The sequence below is a fragment of the Vombatus ursinus genome, unplaced genomic scaffold (genome assembly GCF_900497805.2).
Source record: "Vombatus ursinus unplaced genomic scaffold, bare-nosed wombat genome assembly UNPS02014820.1, whole genome shotgun sequence".
Classification (NCBI taxonomy): domain Eukaryota; kingdom Metazoa; phylum Chordata; class Mammalia; order Diprotodontia; family Vombatidae; genus Vombatus; species Vombatus ursinus.
Window position 1 is genome coordinate 2,155,032 of NW_020954598.1, and position 18,788 is coordinate 2,173,819.

The 18,788-nt window shown below is 36.4% G+C and overlaps 1 protein-coding gene across 4 annotated transcripts in view; it reads right to left on the reverse strand.

Moving 5' to 3' along the window:
- Nucleotides 1-3,053: 3,053 nt before the first annotated feature.
- The window catches only part of PTPDC1 (protein tyrosine phosphatase domain containing 1), a 75,958-nt gene continuing 60,223 nt past the window's right edge, over nucleotides 3,054-18,788 (reverse strand). For 3 of the 4 annotated variants that reach the window (XM_027836915.1, XM_027836913.1, XM_027836914.1), the window contains exons 3-10: nucleotides 17,636-17,807; nucleotides 16,313-16,393; nucleotides 15,989-16,107; nucleotides 14,391-14,528; nucleotides 11,670-12,901; nucleotides 8,713-8,898; nucleotides 7,544-7,654; nucleotides 3,054-5,470 (exon numbers count right to left, since the gene is read on the reverse strand). In XM_027836915.1, coding sequence (XP_027692716.1) covers nucleotides 5,354-5,470; nucleotides 7,544-7,654; nucleotides 8,713-8,898; nucleotides 11,670-12,901; nucleotides 14,391-14,528; nucleotides 15,989-16,107; nucleotides 16,313-16,393; nucleotides 17,636-17,807 — 2,156 coding nt within the window. In that variant the 3' untranslated portion in view covers nucleotides 3,054-5,353. Of the gene's footprint in view, nucleotides 5,471-7,543; nucleotides 7,655-8,712; nucleotides 8,899-11,669; nucleotides 12,902-14,390; nucleotides 14,529-15,988; nucleotides 16,108-16,312; nucleotides 16,394-17,635; nucleotides 17,808-18,288; nucleotides 18,510-18,788 lie in introns of those variants that run through there. The other variant, XM_027836916.1, reaches the window with a different exon arrangement.

The following is an 18,788-nucleotide window of genomic DNA, read 5'->3' on the forward strand; positions in this document are numbered from 1 at the left end:
AAAAATCAATGTCATGGATAAATGTACACTTGGTATGCTTATCAAATATACAAATGACACAAAACCAGGAATGATAGCTGATACTTTGTATGACAGAGTTAAGTTCCAAAGAGATCTTGAAAGGCCAGAACACTGGGCTGAATCTCATTGGATAAAATTTAAGAGGGCTGAGTTTTATATTTAGGTTCAAAAACTCGACTTTACAAATAAAAGATGAGGGAAGTGTGTCAAAGTAGCAGTTCATCTGAAGAGCATCTGGGGGCTTTAGTGAACTGGAAGCTCAATGGTGTGAAGCTGCTGCCAAAAAAGAAAATGCAATCTTGGGCTACGTTGAGAGGCCTATACCCAAGGAAGAAGGTGCTCCAGTGCCTTCTGCCATAGTCAGAACACATGTGGAATCCTGTTTTCAGTTCTGGGTGCCAAAGTTTAAGAAGACAAGGATCAACTTGGGAGAGTCTAGAAGAGGGCAAGCAGGATTGGGAAGGGCCCTGGTTTCAAGCCATAGGAATTTGGGTTAAATTAACTAGAGTTATTTAGCCTGAAAGACAGAGGGGGACTGGATAGCTATATTTAAGTACCTGAAGGAGTGTCTCATTAAAAGGGGATTATTTTCTGTTTAGCTCCAGAGGGTAGGGAGCAACAGGGTAGAAGTAGCAAAAAGGAAAATTTAGGCTAGAAATAAGGAAAACCTTCCTTAGATTGGAACTCACTAGAATGAGTTACTTGTCACTGCAGATCCTTGGATAGCCACTCGTGGGGTGTGTTAAAGTGGGAGCTCTGTTTGAGTAGTGTTTAGCCTATATGACTTCTGAGACCTCTTCCAACTTTCAGACTCAGAGATTCTGTAATTAGGGCTATCCAAAAATAGACTGAACTGCCTTAGTGGGGAGTGGGTTTCTTTTCATTGGAGAATTTCTGGCAAAACCTTGGATGATCAATTGTCAGGTATCTTGTAGAGAAGGGATTCTCTTTCAGGTTTGGACTAAATGACCACTTAAGAACGCTTTCAACTCTGAAATTCTGTGATTCTGTGACCCCCCAATAGGAACTATCAGTTACAATACCTTGTGTTGGCATATTCTTTGTAAAGAAATTGTTGTGGAGTTTGCATAAAATAATTCTTCCCTCCTCGGATTCCCTGAGTAAATCATCTTTCCTAAAAGAAAGCATTTAATTAAGAGAGAATGCCAGTAGAATGGAGTGCAAGATAATGGTTTTCTATTGCTATGTAAATTCCAAAGGACATATGAAACTTTCGTTTTCAATGAAAGGTATCATATGACACTATTCTCTTAGAGGGACTCTTTTTCTCCCTCTCTAAAATGGCTGAAACAGATTCAATCATGTTGTTTTAATGGATGTTAGCATAGTAGAAAGACGTTGACCACAGGACCATTATGAATAATCACTCCATTGTGATTGCTTATAAATCAGTCTTATTGTGTGTATTTCAGCTAATCAGAGATCAGCTCATCCACAAAAGCACAATTAAAATATAAGGCAGCACTGTGAATAAGAAAGCTTATGATTGGCTGAATTCTTCTCCTGCCATTTTTATCAGTAAATAATGGTCAGCCATCTAGCACTGTGAGTGGCTACTTAACTTCCTTCTGCTACAGAGCTAATCTGCCAATTTCCCGATAATGCATTAAGGACATTTAAACTACATTCTTGAGCTTATCTGCATTCAAAATTTATTACTGCTAGCTAATTTGGAACAGACACAAAAAAAGTTCTGTGTGTATGCTGTCATTTTGAATGAATTCCTTACCTACGCTTTTTGCTCAGAGCTGTTTAGGTATGATGGCACACAGAAAGATTGTGAGGGAGCTGCAGGTACAGAGAGCAGGCTGTTTGAAAATGTATTCATAAAGCTCAGTGAGTTTAAAAGAAGACGGCAGTGTGCAACTCAAGAGAAAAATATCTTAAAACAACCTAGGACTAATTTGAAATAGAATAGGACTAGAGCTTATCTACAAGCATTCTCCCCTTAGAAGAAAATGGAGAAATTGTGTCTAAATTGGCTTGTGGTATTTGTCTAAAAGAGCGAATGATGGTTCATGCTTTATAGTGAATCTAATCCAAAACATACAGACTATTTTTCAAGGCCAATCTAGTAAGTGGGCTTAAGATAGGACTAAAAATATCAGCAGAGCTGTTAGTGCTTTTGAGCTAAATTAACAGGCAGAGATAAGCACTCATTGAATGGATTCTTGATTGCGATGTTTAAAATAGTGGTGGTTTGTCACAGAGGACGGCAACAGCAAATTCTAGAACTACAGCTCAATAATCAGCACAGCAAAGGGAGGGACGGAAAGTTCTATCAGTTACAACAAAAGTGATATGCTGAAGGCCTTTGCAAACAAAATACAAGCAAAGTTTTCCCCTTTGGTCTGAAAACAGGACGTTTCCAGATTCGGTGTAGTATAGTGGGGTGATTCAACATGAGGAAAGAACCCAGGTTCTATAATCTCTTTGCTGCTTCTTACCAATATGACCCTGGGCAAATCACTTAACCTATTTGGCCTCAGTTTCCTCATTTGTAAATGAGGAATTTAGTACATGTTTGTACTAAATAATCCTTAACATCCTATCCAGCTGGAAACCTTATGGTCTGATGACTCCTAGAACATTATAGTTACTACCCCTCCTCCCCACCCCTCACTCCCACTTTATAGATGAGGACATTGAGGGCCATGAGGGCAAGGGACTTTTGGCAAAGACACACAACACTGCAAGCTGGTGCAAGGGCTGAGAGGAGAGCTCAGTCCTAGTCTTGGATCCAAGAAGAAAGCTTATTTAGATGGTGGGTAAACAACATTGTCTCTATGTTGATAATTAAGATAATCAATCTTTAACAAGGTACAGTTAAGACCGTGGATATTTACATCATCTTAGCTAATTTTCTTTAACCCCAAATCATTATTTATTCCCTTAAAGAACATTTTATCAACTTCCCCATCCATTACCCTGGGCTTATCAGTGTCATCATGATGCTTATTGTGATAGGAAACAGCAGACTAAAAAAGTACACTGCTACTATTTGGGGTTCTATTTTCCATTTTTATTAAAATTAATACAATACTCAACTACAGCCTGATTTCTTTTAGCTAGTCATTTCTTTCAGGTCCTTGGCATATTACTCATTTTCAAGACTGGCTTACATCTACTTTTTAACCATAGAATACTATAATAGCATCAGGAATATAACATATTTGTGCTTCAAATTGAAATTAACATTGTGTTTGTAAATTATCAATTTGTCAAATGAATCATGGTTGTCATTTGCCTATATATAGACAGCATAGAGCTTACACTATTTTGGTTAAAAAAATTTATTTTTCTATAATCTTGTTATTACTTTCGACTAAAACAGAGGTTATTTTTGGTTGTTCTCCCCACCCCACCCCCAACTCAGGCACTTGAAAATGAGGAATTTCAGGAATCACTTGGTCTATAGGAATGGAAGGGAATCCAGTTTATTATAAATTACTGGAATGTCCCCTCAAGAAATTTATTTAACATCCAACAACTGAGTTAGTAATGTGGAAAATGACCATTATTTCTGATGAACAGTAGCTTGCTTAATTTACAACATAAAAGTTGGGAGGCATTTTAACTACTGTAATTCAATCAAGCTTTTCCTGAAATTGTCTTTATTTTAAGATAGGGGTACCTCCCTCCACCTTTCCTTGGAGCTGTTTCAGTAAATATCAACAAAATAAGGGGTAAAACTAGTTTCTCCTGGATGCAATTTCAACTCTTGTCTTCATTACTATGACTACTACTAAAAATGCCATTTCTATAACTGACAGTTTGCTTTGCTAGGAACTAGGGCAAGAAGTCAACTTATCCTACATAAGATCTCTTTGCTGGTAACTGAAAAACACAGTCTCTTTGGACCAAATTTAATCTATTATAATCCAGAGAGGACAGAATCTTATCTTAATAGGGCAAACCTCTGGAACTAAATGGTCCTTATGAGACAGGGTCCACAGAGCCCCAGAACTAGAAATGGGATAGAAGACAGCTATGATAAGACAAGAGAGCTTTGCTGCTAAATCCCCCTGAATATTTCTTCCACTGTGCCTAATGTTCTCAGTCCCATCATCATCTCAGCCTGTTACTTCCTGTTGGAAGATATGGAAGTTTCCATAGTGGGACCAGGGGTTTGTAGATGGAGCTCTAGATGAGGCCGAGTAACCATACTTGTTACCAACTCCTAGAACAAAAAAGTCTTTAACATCTTCTGACCATGCCCTTATTCCACAGAATATACTGGGGCCAGTATAGGGCACTAAAAGACTCCTCTAGGATTCCATAATCCCATAAGAAATTCCTGAACCACAGTTTTCTTTATTGTGAAAAATGCTTTCAATGGTCACGGGCCCACACATTTTATGAAAGCTTGGTCTGTCTCTTACTCAAATCAGTCAGTCCTTCATCCTATTTTCTTATGAAAGATAATTTGAAGATAAGCTTGTAGCTATTTGGCTAAGCAGTTACCCAGTACAGAGGAAATAAGGCTTTAGGTCCTGAGAATGGATACTGCCTTCCTGGGATGGCAAAGGCTGGTGTGCTGCAAAGTTCATCCATGGCCCTGACAAATAAAGCAGATCTACTTTTCCCAAATACAAAATTACCAAGCCAAATTACATTCAATCTTTTAACATCAAATTACTTATCTTGGAAAAATATACCTTGAAATATTTTGCCACATTAAGAACAAAAGAAACTCAAACAAATGAAAAAAAATCCTTTAGAAATCTTGCAACAGAAACATCTGTAGTCACAAATATAAAACAGCATTTCAAGACACTTGGTGACTTATTTAAATTATGTCAGGAAGGAATGGCTATATAGTGTTGTTTTACTATTAAAGTATCTATTTTTTAAACTTCAAAGATGGTTCAGTCATCCAGACAATTGTTTTGGAAAGTAGAGTCAGTTATCTACCACAATGTAAAACAGAAAAACATTAATGTAAACATCATGTACTTCAAATGTTAATACAACAACCTTAGCTAAATTCACTAAATAAAAGGAAATGGCACTGACTTCATGGCAGTTGTTCAAACACAAAAATAAATCTTATGGATGTATTTTTTCAGAATCAATAAATAGCCTCAAAATAATATCATACACAATACAAAATGATATCACTTTAAATGAAATGCTACAACAAAACCACAAAAAAGCAGCTCTTAAGAACTTCAACATATTCACATATGAACAGAAATGTTATCAGGGTCTTCAGGATAGGTTAAAATAAACATTGAAGGAAGAAAAAGTAGCTGATTAAACAGATCCTTCTTGGGATCCACAGAAGACCCCCAACATAGAACTGTAAACATTAAGAGGTGTGTTCTGATCCTTCTTTTGTAATCTTTCTTTTTTCTTCTAATGCGTGCTTAAATATTTTTTTCAGAGTATGGTAAACCACTGGTCCATTTTCAGAATCAAAATTAATCTGGTAACAAAGAAAAACTATATTAATACAGCTCATTTATAAAATGTTTTCTTAGTAAGGCCCAACAAAGGGGGAAAAAGTATGTTTTGCCTTTAAATTATCTGAAGAGATGGAGAAAATGCTTTCGTGACCTATGTCCAGATATCACACAAAATTATATACAATTCTCATAAAATAAAACAGAAAGAATTTCACAGATTCAGGTTTTTGTTGTTGTTTTTTTTAATTGTACCTGTGATCTTCATTGGAGGAGGAGCTTTGGGGGAGGAACTCCCTGCAACAATGCAGGTCAATTATCCCAGGCTCCATAATAGTTATTCAAGCCTCTTCAAGAGTGGCTTAAGGCACCCCTAAGTGAAGTGACTTGGTCAGTGTCCCACAACTAGTCTGTGACAATTCAGAGGGGAATCTTCACACACTCATTTTTTAATCAAGAACTATACCAGACCAGGTCTCTTGAAACAGCAAACATTTAGGTGAAAACTCGAAAATTCCATGTAATATAGTTATCATCATACAGAAAAGAAAGAAAGAAATACAACTGAATGTATAGGTAATTGTTTATAGATTATGAATCAAACATTATGTACTTTTCCTTCAGCTTAGATACGCCAAAGGAAATAAAAGTTGGATCTTAACAATAAGAACTTGTTTATGCATCTCCTCTCCTGGCTGCCCCCATGCCTGTGTCCTCTCCTTCCTCCTCTTAGCTCATCTCCACCTCCGGGCTTCCCTAAAGTCTCCTTTCTAATCCCTCTGTGTCTAGTGCCTTCTCTCTGTGGATTATTTCCAATTCATTCAGTATATAGCTTGTTCATGTAGAGTGGCTTGCATGTTGTCTCCCCTCTTAGATTGGAAGCCCCTCCGACTGTCTTTTATCTTTCTTTGTAAACCCAGCACTTAGCACAGTGCCTAGCACAGAGCCAGCACTTAATCTTTATTGACTACTATTCATCATGTTGGCAAAGTCCATCTTCTTCCTCTCTACCTTCCCTTGTATTATTACTTAGTTTTGATTCAGTCTGGTTCTATTTGCCATTCTGATAAAAAACATAGCTTTCCATGTATAATAGGTAGTCTGAAAGTCTTCTAAGGTTTAAATATGAACAGAAGTAGATAATGTTATAGCTGGAAGGAATTTTGGAGATAAACTAAACTGATACAACTTGCTAAGTTTACAGATAAGGAAGCTCAGATCCAGAAAAGTTTATTGATTTTCCCAGAGTTACTCAGTTAGGTAGTGACACCTTGGAGAAGTTACTTATAACAACTGAGGGACACAGATGTTTTTGGTAAAATTTTCAATTTTTAACAAAAGTGATTTTTAAAAATAAAGATATATATATATATATAGTTCTTGAAAGAATGCCTTATAATTTTCCAGATTCATGCATGTATTAATTTAATACACATCCCCTCAAATATGTTATGTTTAGAATCCTCTACCATAGAAACACCATGGCTTTCCTTTCTTTAAAATATTATTTTCAATATCAACCACTGGGGGGCACCAGATAATTTAATTAAGAGAAAGTTTTTTTCCCCTTTAATTCTGAAACTTTCCCCTCAGAGTAGTTGAAGCAGCCTCTCCTTCAAGCACAAAAAGGATCTGTATGAAAAGGAAATAGTCTTAATTTTTTATTAAGATTTTCCAAGCCAAAACACAGTACTGTAAATCAATGCTGAATATGAAATACTCAAAAAACAGCTCCTTGTTTCAATTCAAGACAGAACAGGCTCAACAAGATTCTCTGACTTTTGTTGAGCACGTTATTTTCAACATATTTTCAAAACTCTAAACATCAATTGCTTCTCCCTTAAACTAAAACATAAACTCTTCTAAAGTTCTCTTTTAAAAAACTCTATCATTACCCCAAGGTTTCCTAATGTCAGTTACCCATTCTTTGGCCAAAAATATGTTAATTTTGACTACAAATTTTAAGCACGTTTCCTTTAAAGTGAATACAACTAATGACAAGTTCCTAAATTTCAGTTCAAAGATCCTGTTACCCATATGACATGAGTTGAACAAAACTGAATTACTTGGCAAGGAATAAAGGGAGTGTTATTTACCTTGGTGAAAGATTTAATGGCATGGGCAAGGAAGGCTTCCTCTACATCAGCTGGAATGGTCTGCAAATTCACTATGCAGTGTAAGATGCAGAGAATAGTTTGGTGTTGCCCCTGGTTAGCAAAAACAAATATAAACTGTTTTAAAACCTTCCACAGGAAACAAATCATTAGTTGCAGAGATATGAATAAGACTGAAACCAAATCTTATCTTCCAAAAGAGTTAAAATAAGTCATGAGTGCTATCTAGCTAGCATTATATAGGTCTTTAAAATCTGCAATGTACTTTACATATTAACTTTTTATCTTTACAACAACTCTGTGAGGTAGGTGGGTTATTATCCTCATTATACATATGAGGAAACTGAGGCTGAAAGATGTTAAGTGACTTGCTCAAGGTCACATAGATAGAAAGTGTCTGAAGGTAAATTTGAAGTTAAGGTCTTCCTGATGTCAGGTCTAGTACTCTATCAGTTCTTCCACTTGACTGTCTATATTAAATACATATTAGTCCTTTCCAATGTAATTTGAAGAGTATATACTAGTTTGACCAATAATGAGCCTGCATATTGTATAAAAATTCCAAAAGAATATGAAGATAAAAAATCATCCAGTAGAATATACCTGAAACAGTCCTTGAGGGTGAAAATATTTTCATTTTTGTCTTTCTGTACTCAGTGCCTAGCATATGTTGCCTTACACATAAGTAGGTGCTTAATATGTTTACTGAATTGCATTGAATTTTAACTGTTTTTCCCTATTCTTATTTTTTTTTTGTTCTTACTTTTCCTGGGCATAATTGTTTCAATTAAGCTATTATTAGTGGATGGTAGACCATACTAAAACTTGATACAGCCCTCATGATTAATCAGTTAGTCAACAAATATGTCTGAAGTGCCTGTGTGATGAATCAGGTGCTATGACTAGAAAAGAAAGGAATTAGGAGAAGACAGGAGAAATGGGTTAAGAAGGAAAGAAATCGTCCTTGCCTCTCATGTAAATTATAATGTACTTGAGGAAACAGTATATGCCCAGTAAACAACCAAAGGGCTGGAATCATCAAAGGGATGGTTGTTCAGGTACTGGTGCTATCTGAGGGCCTCTGAGGTCCATTTCCGGCTCTGAGATTCTGTGATAAACAGTCAGAGAAATGAATACCAGGGCCACATTACCTTTTCTAGTAAGGAAAGTGCTTCTGAGGCATCAGCACGGTTGTTGACTAACAGGTCAACATCCTCTTGGGTTATAACAGGTTCCTTTAGTTGCTCTACCCAGGACCACATCAAGCCACACAGTATGAAGGGATCTCTTTCTCCACATATTCTTTCCCAAGCCCCATCTCTAGAATTCAGTTCTTTCTAAAAAAGAAAAAAAGGGAGGGGAGGAATGGAAAGGTTAAAAAAAAAGGCACTGTTTGACTAAAGTTTAATAATCTGTGTATTTGGATCTAAAATGAGGAATTCTGGAGCCTGGAGCAAAGTCAGAAAATGAAAGGCACCCTTCAAATCAACTTTTAAAGACAAATTTAAATAAATGAGTGGGCAGGAGGGACCTCAGATCTTGAGACATAAAGTTCTGTAGTGGGATACAAATTGGGATACCCTAACATTGGGAAATCATGGGCCCCATGGATTGGGACTGTGGGGTACCTCTACCATCAACAAAGGGAGGTAGGATAATGAGAAGCAAGTTGGGAAGGAGCTTAGCTGAGAAGCAGCCATTGTGGGGGGAAGAAGGGTACCATGTGGTTCCTTCTTATTTTAAGTAATTCAGTTCTTGCTAGGTAGGTGATAAACTCAACTGTTTCTACCTAAGTGCTTTTAGTACCCTCTAAATTCATGCCCTAGGGTTAAGCCCAAAGATCCAGGACCCCAAATCATAGTTCTGTCTGTATGCTTTGTTGTTCTGATATTTGTTGATTAGAGGCTTTCAAGAAGAGAAACTGTTCCTTCTGTATTTAGAACCCAAGAGAGTATCAGATTTCTTGTAATGGAATTCATACTGAAAGAGTATTAAAAATTCAGAAAGTTTGTGTAAATTACAGTGGAATTTACAGAATAGCTTTTGAGTCTGAATAAAAATAACAACAGCTTACATTTGTGAAGTGTTTCAATGTGTCAACTAACAATGCTTTGGAACTGAGCGTAGCAGATTTTTGTCTAAATTTTTCTTTTTTTAGAATCATAATGTAATCATGTAGAATATGATGAAAACCACACTGTATTCTCATAGGAGGAAAACAACTTGAAGACCCTGACAAAAACTACATAAATTGGAATAAGGTATAAAGCCTCACATTTCAGCTATTTTCAATTTAGGAGCTATGAGTGGGGGTAGGGAATGGAAGGGATCACACAAAAAATAAGTGATATACAAATTTCAGTATATTTTTGGCAGCATCCAAATATATGTTTTAGTAAATAAAATGAAGTCTTATAGTATTGGGTTCTTCTTTAATTACTCTCAAACTTTCCAATTATTTTTACTCATTTGCAATTATTTAGCCTAATCTATTAATTCCTTCATTCAGAACTATATAAGTAGTGAGAAATCTAGCCTAATTAGTAAACCAGAGATAAAATATCAGTTTCCAAAGAATACAACCAACTTAAAGAATCCAATGGCTATTTCTACCCAATGGTTATTTCTATTCTTGGCAAACTGAGTAGAGTACTGATATATTCTGAAATCTTTTGAATGGAACTGCATTTGTGTTAGCTAAAAGTATATTATTAAATCCATAAAAAAAAAAAATCTCTCAAACACCTTGACCTTAGTTTAGAAACAAAACAAAAAAACCATTGTTGTTCTTTGGAACTGCTTTTTAAAAATCACAATAAATTAAATCATATTAAGTTGTCCTTTGAACAGGAGAGACTTCTTTGCGTTCTCTTCGGTTCAAGAAAAGACTAATTAAATTAGATTCTAAAGCAAAGGAAACAGAAATACCTCAAACAGGTCTTTAGGGGGGTGTCAATGCCATGTAGCCTTGTTTCTGGAAAGTCTTTCCATAATTGTTCCCAATCCCTAAATCTCTCTGGTTTCATGATGTCACCTAACAAAATAATGAGCAATGGGCCTAAGGAAAAAAAATATGGGGGTTCTAGGCAACACCACAGTTTAACAGAGAAATAAGAATAGGAAATAAAGACAACTGTATGCCTAACACTTAAATGGTTAATCTGTTAAGATGGTTATTCATAATACCAAACAAAGAAATTGCCCTTCTGATGAAGAAAGTTTCACTTCACCAAGTGCTTTCTCCTCCATCAGTTTTATGAGTTCTAATTTAATTATTAATTTGTCTTGATGAGGCCACATACTGAGATCATGCCTATTTATTTCAGAAGTCTAGGTATATAAAATGATACTGACACTTTCAAGCAAAATGACAGTTATGTACTTAGTACAGTGCCTTGCACATAGTAAGCACTTACTAAATGCTCTACCTACTTATTATCTATCTACTTAGCAATAAGGTAGTTTTTTATATTAATATATAACCCTACTTATGAAAAGGTAGCTATATTAAAGAATAATTTATATCACACTGACCATAAGCTAATAAATCAAGCTGATGTGATTGAACATCAGCTGTTGTTTGTTACTGAACTTTTGTAGTTACATTTTAGAAATTTTAAATTTGCATTACAAAAGTTTACAGAAAAGTACAATAAACTAAGCCCAAAGTCAAAATCCCAGATAAATATTAAAAAGGAAGGGTCTTTCTGCTGAAAGCTCAATTTGCCTTCTGAGCTTTGAGGGTGATCCAGAGCCTTGTTTCTTGCTATAGCAGGCTTTGTGTACACTATGGAGGATAGTTGCCTGAAGGCCTGGAGTAGGAATTTGCCCTGTGATCTAGTATATCTTTCTTAATTTACTCAAGACAGAAAAGAATGTTTATGTAATTTTTGCAAGGCAGCATATAATGAGCCAATGTGTCAAATAACCTAAATCTTGACATCTTCTATAGCCAACCTCAAATATAGCCATGTCTCTTAGGATTAAGCATGTTTAATCTGTCTCCTGAACTCAACAGAGGATTTGGAGGGGCCATGTAGGAACCAAAAAGGAATTTTGCTCTGATGCTAAATTTATAGCATATAGGTAAGAAATAAGATAAAAATACCTGCCACATTTCCACCTTCTGTTTTATTTCCGCCTCTTCTATAAATTCATTCAAATTTGCCAGGGCTTTTGCCGCCAACAGTCTTCGTGCTTCAATACTCAGTGGCATTGCTTGTGGTGGGGCACTACTTTCTTGGCTTTCAGATCTGACAAAGCATTCTGCCCCAGGAGCAGCATCACAATTCTGAGGGACACAGTAATTCCCACCACAAGCCATGGGATCTTGTCTCCAATTACTGCCAGGGTCATACCTACAGTGGTCAGCTTTCTGGGGCAGGTTGCTTGGTGCCCTGGGTGTATTTGCAACCTTGGCTGTGACTGACTCCCCAGTGTTGTGCACACCTGAAAAACCTGAAGAAAAGGTTCTACTCCGCTGGATTTCCTTTGGAATCTTTCTCCTATGGAAAAGTGGTGACCCCTCATCTCTGGAGGCTTCTAGACCACTACATTTAGGCTGATTCCAGAAGGAAAATGCATTGTGGACGAAAGCTTCTTTACTGATGTCCAGCGGAGGCGATGGCTGAACACAAGCATGGCTCACGTGCTGCTGCTTGAGGTTACAGCACAGGAGGACTTGGGTAGGCACTGTCCACGGAGTCTCTCCCTGCTCCAAAAGAAATTCAGCTCGTTTTAAGTCTGAGTCACTGTAGCTGAGTCTTCTTTTCAGATGAGTCAGAGGCTGAAGGCATTCAACATTCCGCCTCTTCCAAAGAGGATCAAATTCATGTTCACTGGAGAAAACAGCATCCTGGTTCTCAAAATCTACTGTCACTGCTGAGGGGGTGAATGGAAGGGATGCGTCATTCACATGTCTCATTAACTCTTTATCCAGCTGCATTGTGACCATCTCCGAAACTGTCTTTTCAATTTCAGCAGAGAGATCAGGTACCTTTAAAATGTCCTCCTTTATCACTTGTCTGTTTTCAGCTAAGTCCAACAACAGTTTGCAAACCAGATGAATAATTTTTGGCACGTGCTTTAGGAGTCGAGCTTCATAACCATGAAGTAAATGACGCTGGCGAATTAAGTACTGTGATAAAGTAACAGCGTGTGCTTTGGGCTCACAGCAAGAAAACACATTGCGGAGAGGAATCAAAAACTGAGTGAACTCCCTTACACATAATAACTGGCCTCTTGTTTGTATCGAATTTGGCCTTTTTGCCCGAACAAAAATAATCGCTTGATCTGCAGTCATTCTTGTTGCAAAAACTAAAAAACAAGCTATTAAAACACCTAAAAAAATGAAGGAAGAGGATTATTTACATGTGAAAACTTAACTATTCATTTACCATATATTGTTGATTTAAAATTTAAATAATATATTCAAAGAGATCTATTATGTGGACATTTCAAGGATAATTTAGAGTTACATATGTAATATTTAATGATAACTACATATATAGAGAGAGTCATAAATTTTGGCTTTTTACTACCAACATCAAATAATTATGGTTGGTATGACTGGCAGCTAACAAAACCACTGGGCAATAATGTTTAAATTCTTCCTGATCTTCTCATTTCTTCCCCAAGATGAAGGAGAGATTTATCTCTTTCCCATCTGATTTAGACTTCTGCTCTTGTTGCTTGGGATCTTCAGCTCCAGCGTCTCTTCTTTATGGTTCCCTGATCCTGTCTGCCTCTCGTTTCCTGCCCTTTCCACTTCACCCCGGTGTTCAGGCATTCTACTTTCTAACCCTTCCCACGCTTATTATTAGTCACATTCCCAACCCACTTTCTTTGCTGACCATTAGGCAATCTTGTGCTTGTCCCCATTTTTCTTCTTTTTGGATCAGCACATTGCTGTACTTTTCTGAATACATTTCTCTCAAAAACATACATGTTTCTTGACCCTACATAATTCTAACAACAAATTATTGTGGTTTCTAATGTTCTATGAACCTGTTTTAACTCTGTGAGAACTTTTACAATAGCAAAGGTCTGTGAATCTTCATACACAAACCTTTTATATCCTGTGCCAAAATATGCCCTTAAATCTATTTGCCATGGATCTGATCAATTCAGGCTGTTAAGAGTAGCTGTTTCTCCAGTGGGCGTGGTTATGAGTGGTACCTATTTCACACCCCTAATAAGGTCAGACTATAATGCAGATGTTCTCTCTTCCCTCTCCTACCAGGTGGTTCTAAAGTATTTTTTAAGTAAAATTATTGGTTCTTGGAGTAATAACATCTCATAACAAAATCCTCATCCTCAGAAAAGACCATAAGATTATGAAGAGAGCATCTGCAAGAGAAGTCATGTTTTATAAGAGGACTGTTAACAATGAAACATAAACTTTTCATGTACCAGAGAAAGTGAAGATGCTCTTCTTTATAGGAATAAATAGTTAGTGGTTTATCTAGACCTACTGTCCTTTACTGCTAAAGCAAGGTCTTAGCCAAGTCACTTAAAGACATCATCAGACTCATTCTTATGAAAGTAGTCATTTGCAGAGTGAGAATGTTAGGCAGTTTGCTTTCTGGAGCAAAGACAGCCTGTCATGAGGGAGTTTTATGAGTCCTCAAAGGGGTTCCAAAGTTCCATAATTTTTGGAGAGTAAAATTACATTGGGTGTATCAAGCATTATCAATTCACCTTTTAGGCAAAATGTAGTAAAAATTTGGAAGCATTCTTAAAGAATATTTATTTTCTATACTTAGAAGATGTCACAGTAATATCTATATGGATATATGTAAAACCATAACACTCACTGACATAAATTTACCTGTTCGACCAAGCCCAGCATGACAATGAATAGCTACTTTTCCTTCTTGTAAGGCAAATGTCATCACCTTCACCATATCTAAGATGGTAGTAAGGGATGCTACACCATAGTCCTTCCATCCAAAATTGTAGAAGTAAACTAAAAAAATGAAAGAAGGGGAAAAAAATCAACTTGTAAGGAAAAATACTTACGAAGATTTCTGATGAAAATAAGTTAAACTAGGAAAAGTATGATCCTGAGGTTCGGTCTGATTAGATTTGTATTTAAAATATGTATTGTCCTTCTGTAGTAAAAATCAAGGAATCTTAGAGGTGGAATGGATTGTAGAGGGCATCTACGCCAATTCCCTTAGTAAATATGCTGCTAAAAATGCTGATAGTTTTTTGTCCTGCTTAAGACATGTACTATTGCAATTCTAAAGGACTCATGATAGAAAATGCTATCTACATCAAGAGAAAGAACTGATGGAGTCTGAATTCTCGCAGATTGAAGCATACTGTCTTTTTCACTTTACTTGTGTGTGTGTGTGTGTGTGTGTGTGTGTGTTTTCCTTTTGGTCTGTTTCTTCTTTTACAACATGACTAATATGGAAATGTTTTACATGATTGCACATATATAACTTATATCAAACTGCTTACCATTTTAGGGAGGTGGGAGGTAAGGGAGGTAGAAAAATTTGGAACTCAAGAATTTTAAAAAATGAATGTTAAAAATTATCTTTATGTGTAATTGGAAAAATAGAATATTATTAAAAAAAGACATGTCCTATTGAAACTCTGTTGGAATAACTTAAGGAACGGTAGAATCCATGAATTTAACAAGTAAAATGATTCATACAAAAATTACTAATCTGGAGGTAGAAAATGTTCTATGCTGTCTCTGCATGAAAACAGAAGAGACTAATAAAAGATCACCTCGTATAAATCTAGGCAGCTAGGTGGAGCAGTGGATAGAGAGCTGGGCCTGGAGTCAAGAAGACCTGAGTTCAAATCTAGTCTCAGACACTTAACTAACTGTGTGACCCTGGGCAAGTCATTTAACTTTGTTTGCCTTAGTCTCCTCATCTATAAAATTAGCTGGAGAAGGAAAAACACTCCAGTATCTCTGCCAAGAAAATCCCAAATGGGGTCATGAAGTGTTGGACACAAGTGAACAACAACTGAACTGAACTGAACAACAACAAAGTATAAATCTAGATTTTATTTCTACTTGGAGCAAATCTTTTTTTAAAAAAGATGAAGTAGTTTTTACATGCAAACCTTCAAGAGCATGCAAGTTTGAGCCTATATTTCTGCCAGTTTTAGGCAGTACATTTTCTAGTTCTCTGAGTAAAAACATAATAAATATGACTTCATGGCAATTATGGTTGTTGACTTTAATGGGTTTAGCCTAAAGAAATCTCTCTCTCACATAAAAATGAGCTTGGGCTTCCAACAGCAGCACCCCAAAAGACAGAAGCATTTATTTTCATTTTTGCATGAGATCTTGTGTACAAGCAGCATTTCCCAAACTTCTCTTAACTGAGGAACATAACAGCAAAGATTGTGTAAACATTATATTTGCTAATTAATGAAGAAAATCAGCAGGAATGAACTTACTGCCAGCTTCCATGAAAGCTTCAGGGAGGTAGGTGAAGCCACTTTCTGGTTCTAGCGTGTTCCCACAGCTTGCATGCTCTCCAGGTCGCTGAAGGTTAATTATTGTTTTTATGCCATAGCTTAAGGAGAAAAGAAATCCATTATATTGAGAGCTGATATTTTTTTCAGCCTTATTTCTACACTGACATTAGTAAACACTTGCAGGTTTAATTTCTTATTTGTTTGAAATGAAGCTCCTAACTGCTGACTATAGAAATGAGAACACCTTTTTTGTCCGATATCAGGTGTTAGGGACCTGAATTTATGAGCGTGGAGGTCATGTACCTTTGAAACTGTTCAATGATGTTGTACTTTTCAATTAGCTCAGTTGATGGTCGAGCCATTGCAAGTATGTTATCTGTGACCCTGGAGAGGCAGAAGGAAGATATTTATTAAACACAGAGAACCCACAAATTTTAGAGCTGGCCCAAAGATAAAGCAGAACCCCCTCATTTTTCAAGCTTCTCCCTCTCCCCTCTAATACCAGGCAAGAATCTACCTACACAAATCTGGTTTCAGTTTTATGTAATGATTATAAAAGGACAAAATGTATCCAGATCTTAAGTTTTAGCTTCATAATATCCTGGGGAAAAGGGAAAAGAATAACTTCAGAAATCTTTCCTACAATCAAAGCTTTAAAGGTAGAAGAGATCTTGGAGGTCGTCAGTGCTTCTTAGACAGGTTCGGGGAGAGATTTCCTGACTCCAGCTCCAGACTCTAGCCACTCTACCAGCCTCTCATGTTGTTTATGATTAAATACCACAGACAGGAGTTGAATACAATTCAATATATAAAAATACAAATGTACGAGACATTTAAGAGAGAGAACAAATGCATAGTTTGCAAAAGATTCGTTGCCTTACAAATGATTCACCATAAGAATCCTTGAAGGAGAATGCGCCTGCAGTTTTTTTATAACTTCAGTAATGTAGCTAATGCATAGAGCAAGGTGTGATTATCCAGCTTACTATCTGCATACATATCTGATACCTAACAAGATCAGTAAGTATCAGTAATTAATGTCACTTACAGAGAGCAAAAAACACCACCAACTATGTCAACATGTTTAGACATCTATTCAGGTATAACAAGAGCTGACATTTCAGTAGCACTTTACAAAGATGATTTCATTTGTTCCTAACAACACCTCTCTAAGGTAGGCAATGAAATTATCGCTAGTTTATAAATGAGGAAGCTGCAGCTCAGAGAAATTAAGTGGCAAAGCTAGAACCTGACTCCAAAGAGCTCTGACTTTAATCAAATTCTCGCTTCATTAGATCAAGCCATCTTCAGTGCAGAGGAGTAGGACAATTCCGTGAACTTGGCAGTTATAGTTATGTCAAATAAAAGTCATTATTTCAAAGGTTAAAATATGACCTTAGGACAGACACCTAAAGATTTTATCGGATTCTTGTCTAGACATTAATAATATTACTAATAATTTCAGAAACAAAGTGAAATGATCTGCTAACTAGTGGTTGTTAACATCTCTAAGGATTTAATTTAAAGACTTTATGCCTTTAAAATGCAGTTGCTGTTATGGTTATGTTAATGCATTCATGCTGCTTCTTCAGTGACAGCTTTGGAAACAGTAGCCCACCACATTACCAGGAGGAATAAATCCCTTTGATGGCTTGTTCCTGATCACTCCAGCGTGCTGGATTCTCATACTTGCAGGCTCGACCACCACATGCCATTGAACATGCCACATGTCCAGGAATAACATGTCGTAAACGTTCCCCAACTTTAGTATATTTTGGTGTGGGGCGTCGTGAACTTCCTACAAAACCAGCAAGAGAAAATATCACATCATGATAATATCTAAAAGATCCTTATGTTAGCTCACCAAATGACATAGCAATATGGAAAAAAAGACTTTGATTTTATTTCAACATTTAGGACAGCCAGCTGTGTCTGAATTATGTTCCCTTCAATTTGAATGTATGGCAATCTTTATTAAAGGGCTTTCACCTACAGCAGTAATTACCATAACCTCATTCAGACTGCCATTTAAAGAAAATTTTTAAAAAACTTTTTAAAAACAAGAGGTTGAGCTCAGTTCAGGAAAAATAATTGGTAATGAAGTCTATAAAATGCTACAAACTATTCCATCACTTTTTCATAAATCCTTTAAAAATATTTACATAAAAGACAACAAGAATTACTCAAAGCTAAAATTTTACATACATAATACAGTACCTAAGAATAGCATGCAAACTGAAATACAAGGGTGTTGATAATCTAAAAGAAAAAAGCTTTACTTTTTCTTTCAGGAAAAGTTGGATTTATTTCTGCACTGCTGACAGAGGATATAGCCACCATAACCCGATGAGAAGATGAAGAAAGCACTTCTATAACTGAATTCCGCCGTCTCTGGTACAAACGAAGCAAAGGATCAGAAGTAGAGTGCCTTCGACCTTGGAAAAAAGTGCTCAGAAAATTCACAGCCGAGAGCCTTCTAGGAGAACCCTGCATTGTCCCCCTTGCTATGGTCAGATCACACTGTGGAGCAAGTGTACATGAAACCAACTTGCTGAATGATGAAGTTACACAGAGATATGTGCATCATTCCGTATGATCTAATAGTGATTCAGGATAGGCTGACTGGTTTCCATAGTGACAAACAATGAAACCACTGATTCCCATTAGCTCTGTGGAAGCAAAATCCTATATGAATGGATTTAGTTTTGAACAAACTGTTCGAATGCTGATAAGAATAATTTGTATTTCAAACTGAATATGCGCAAGTTAGGATTACTTT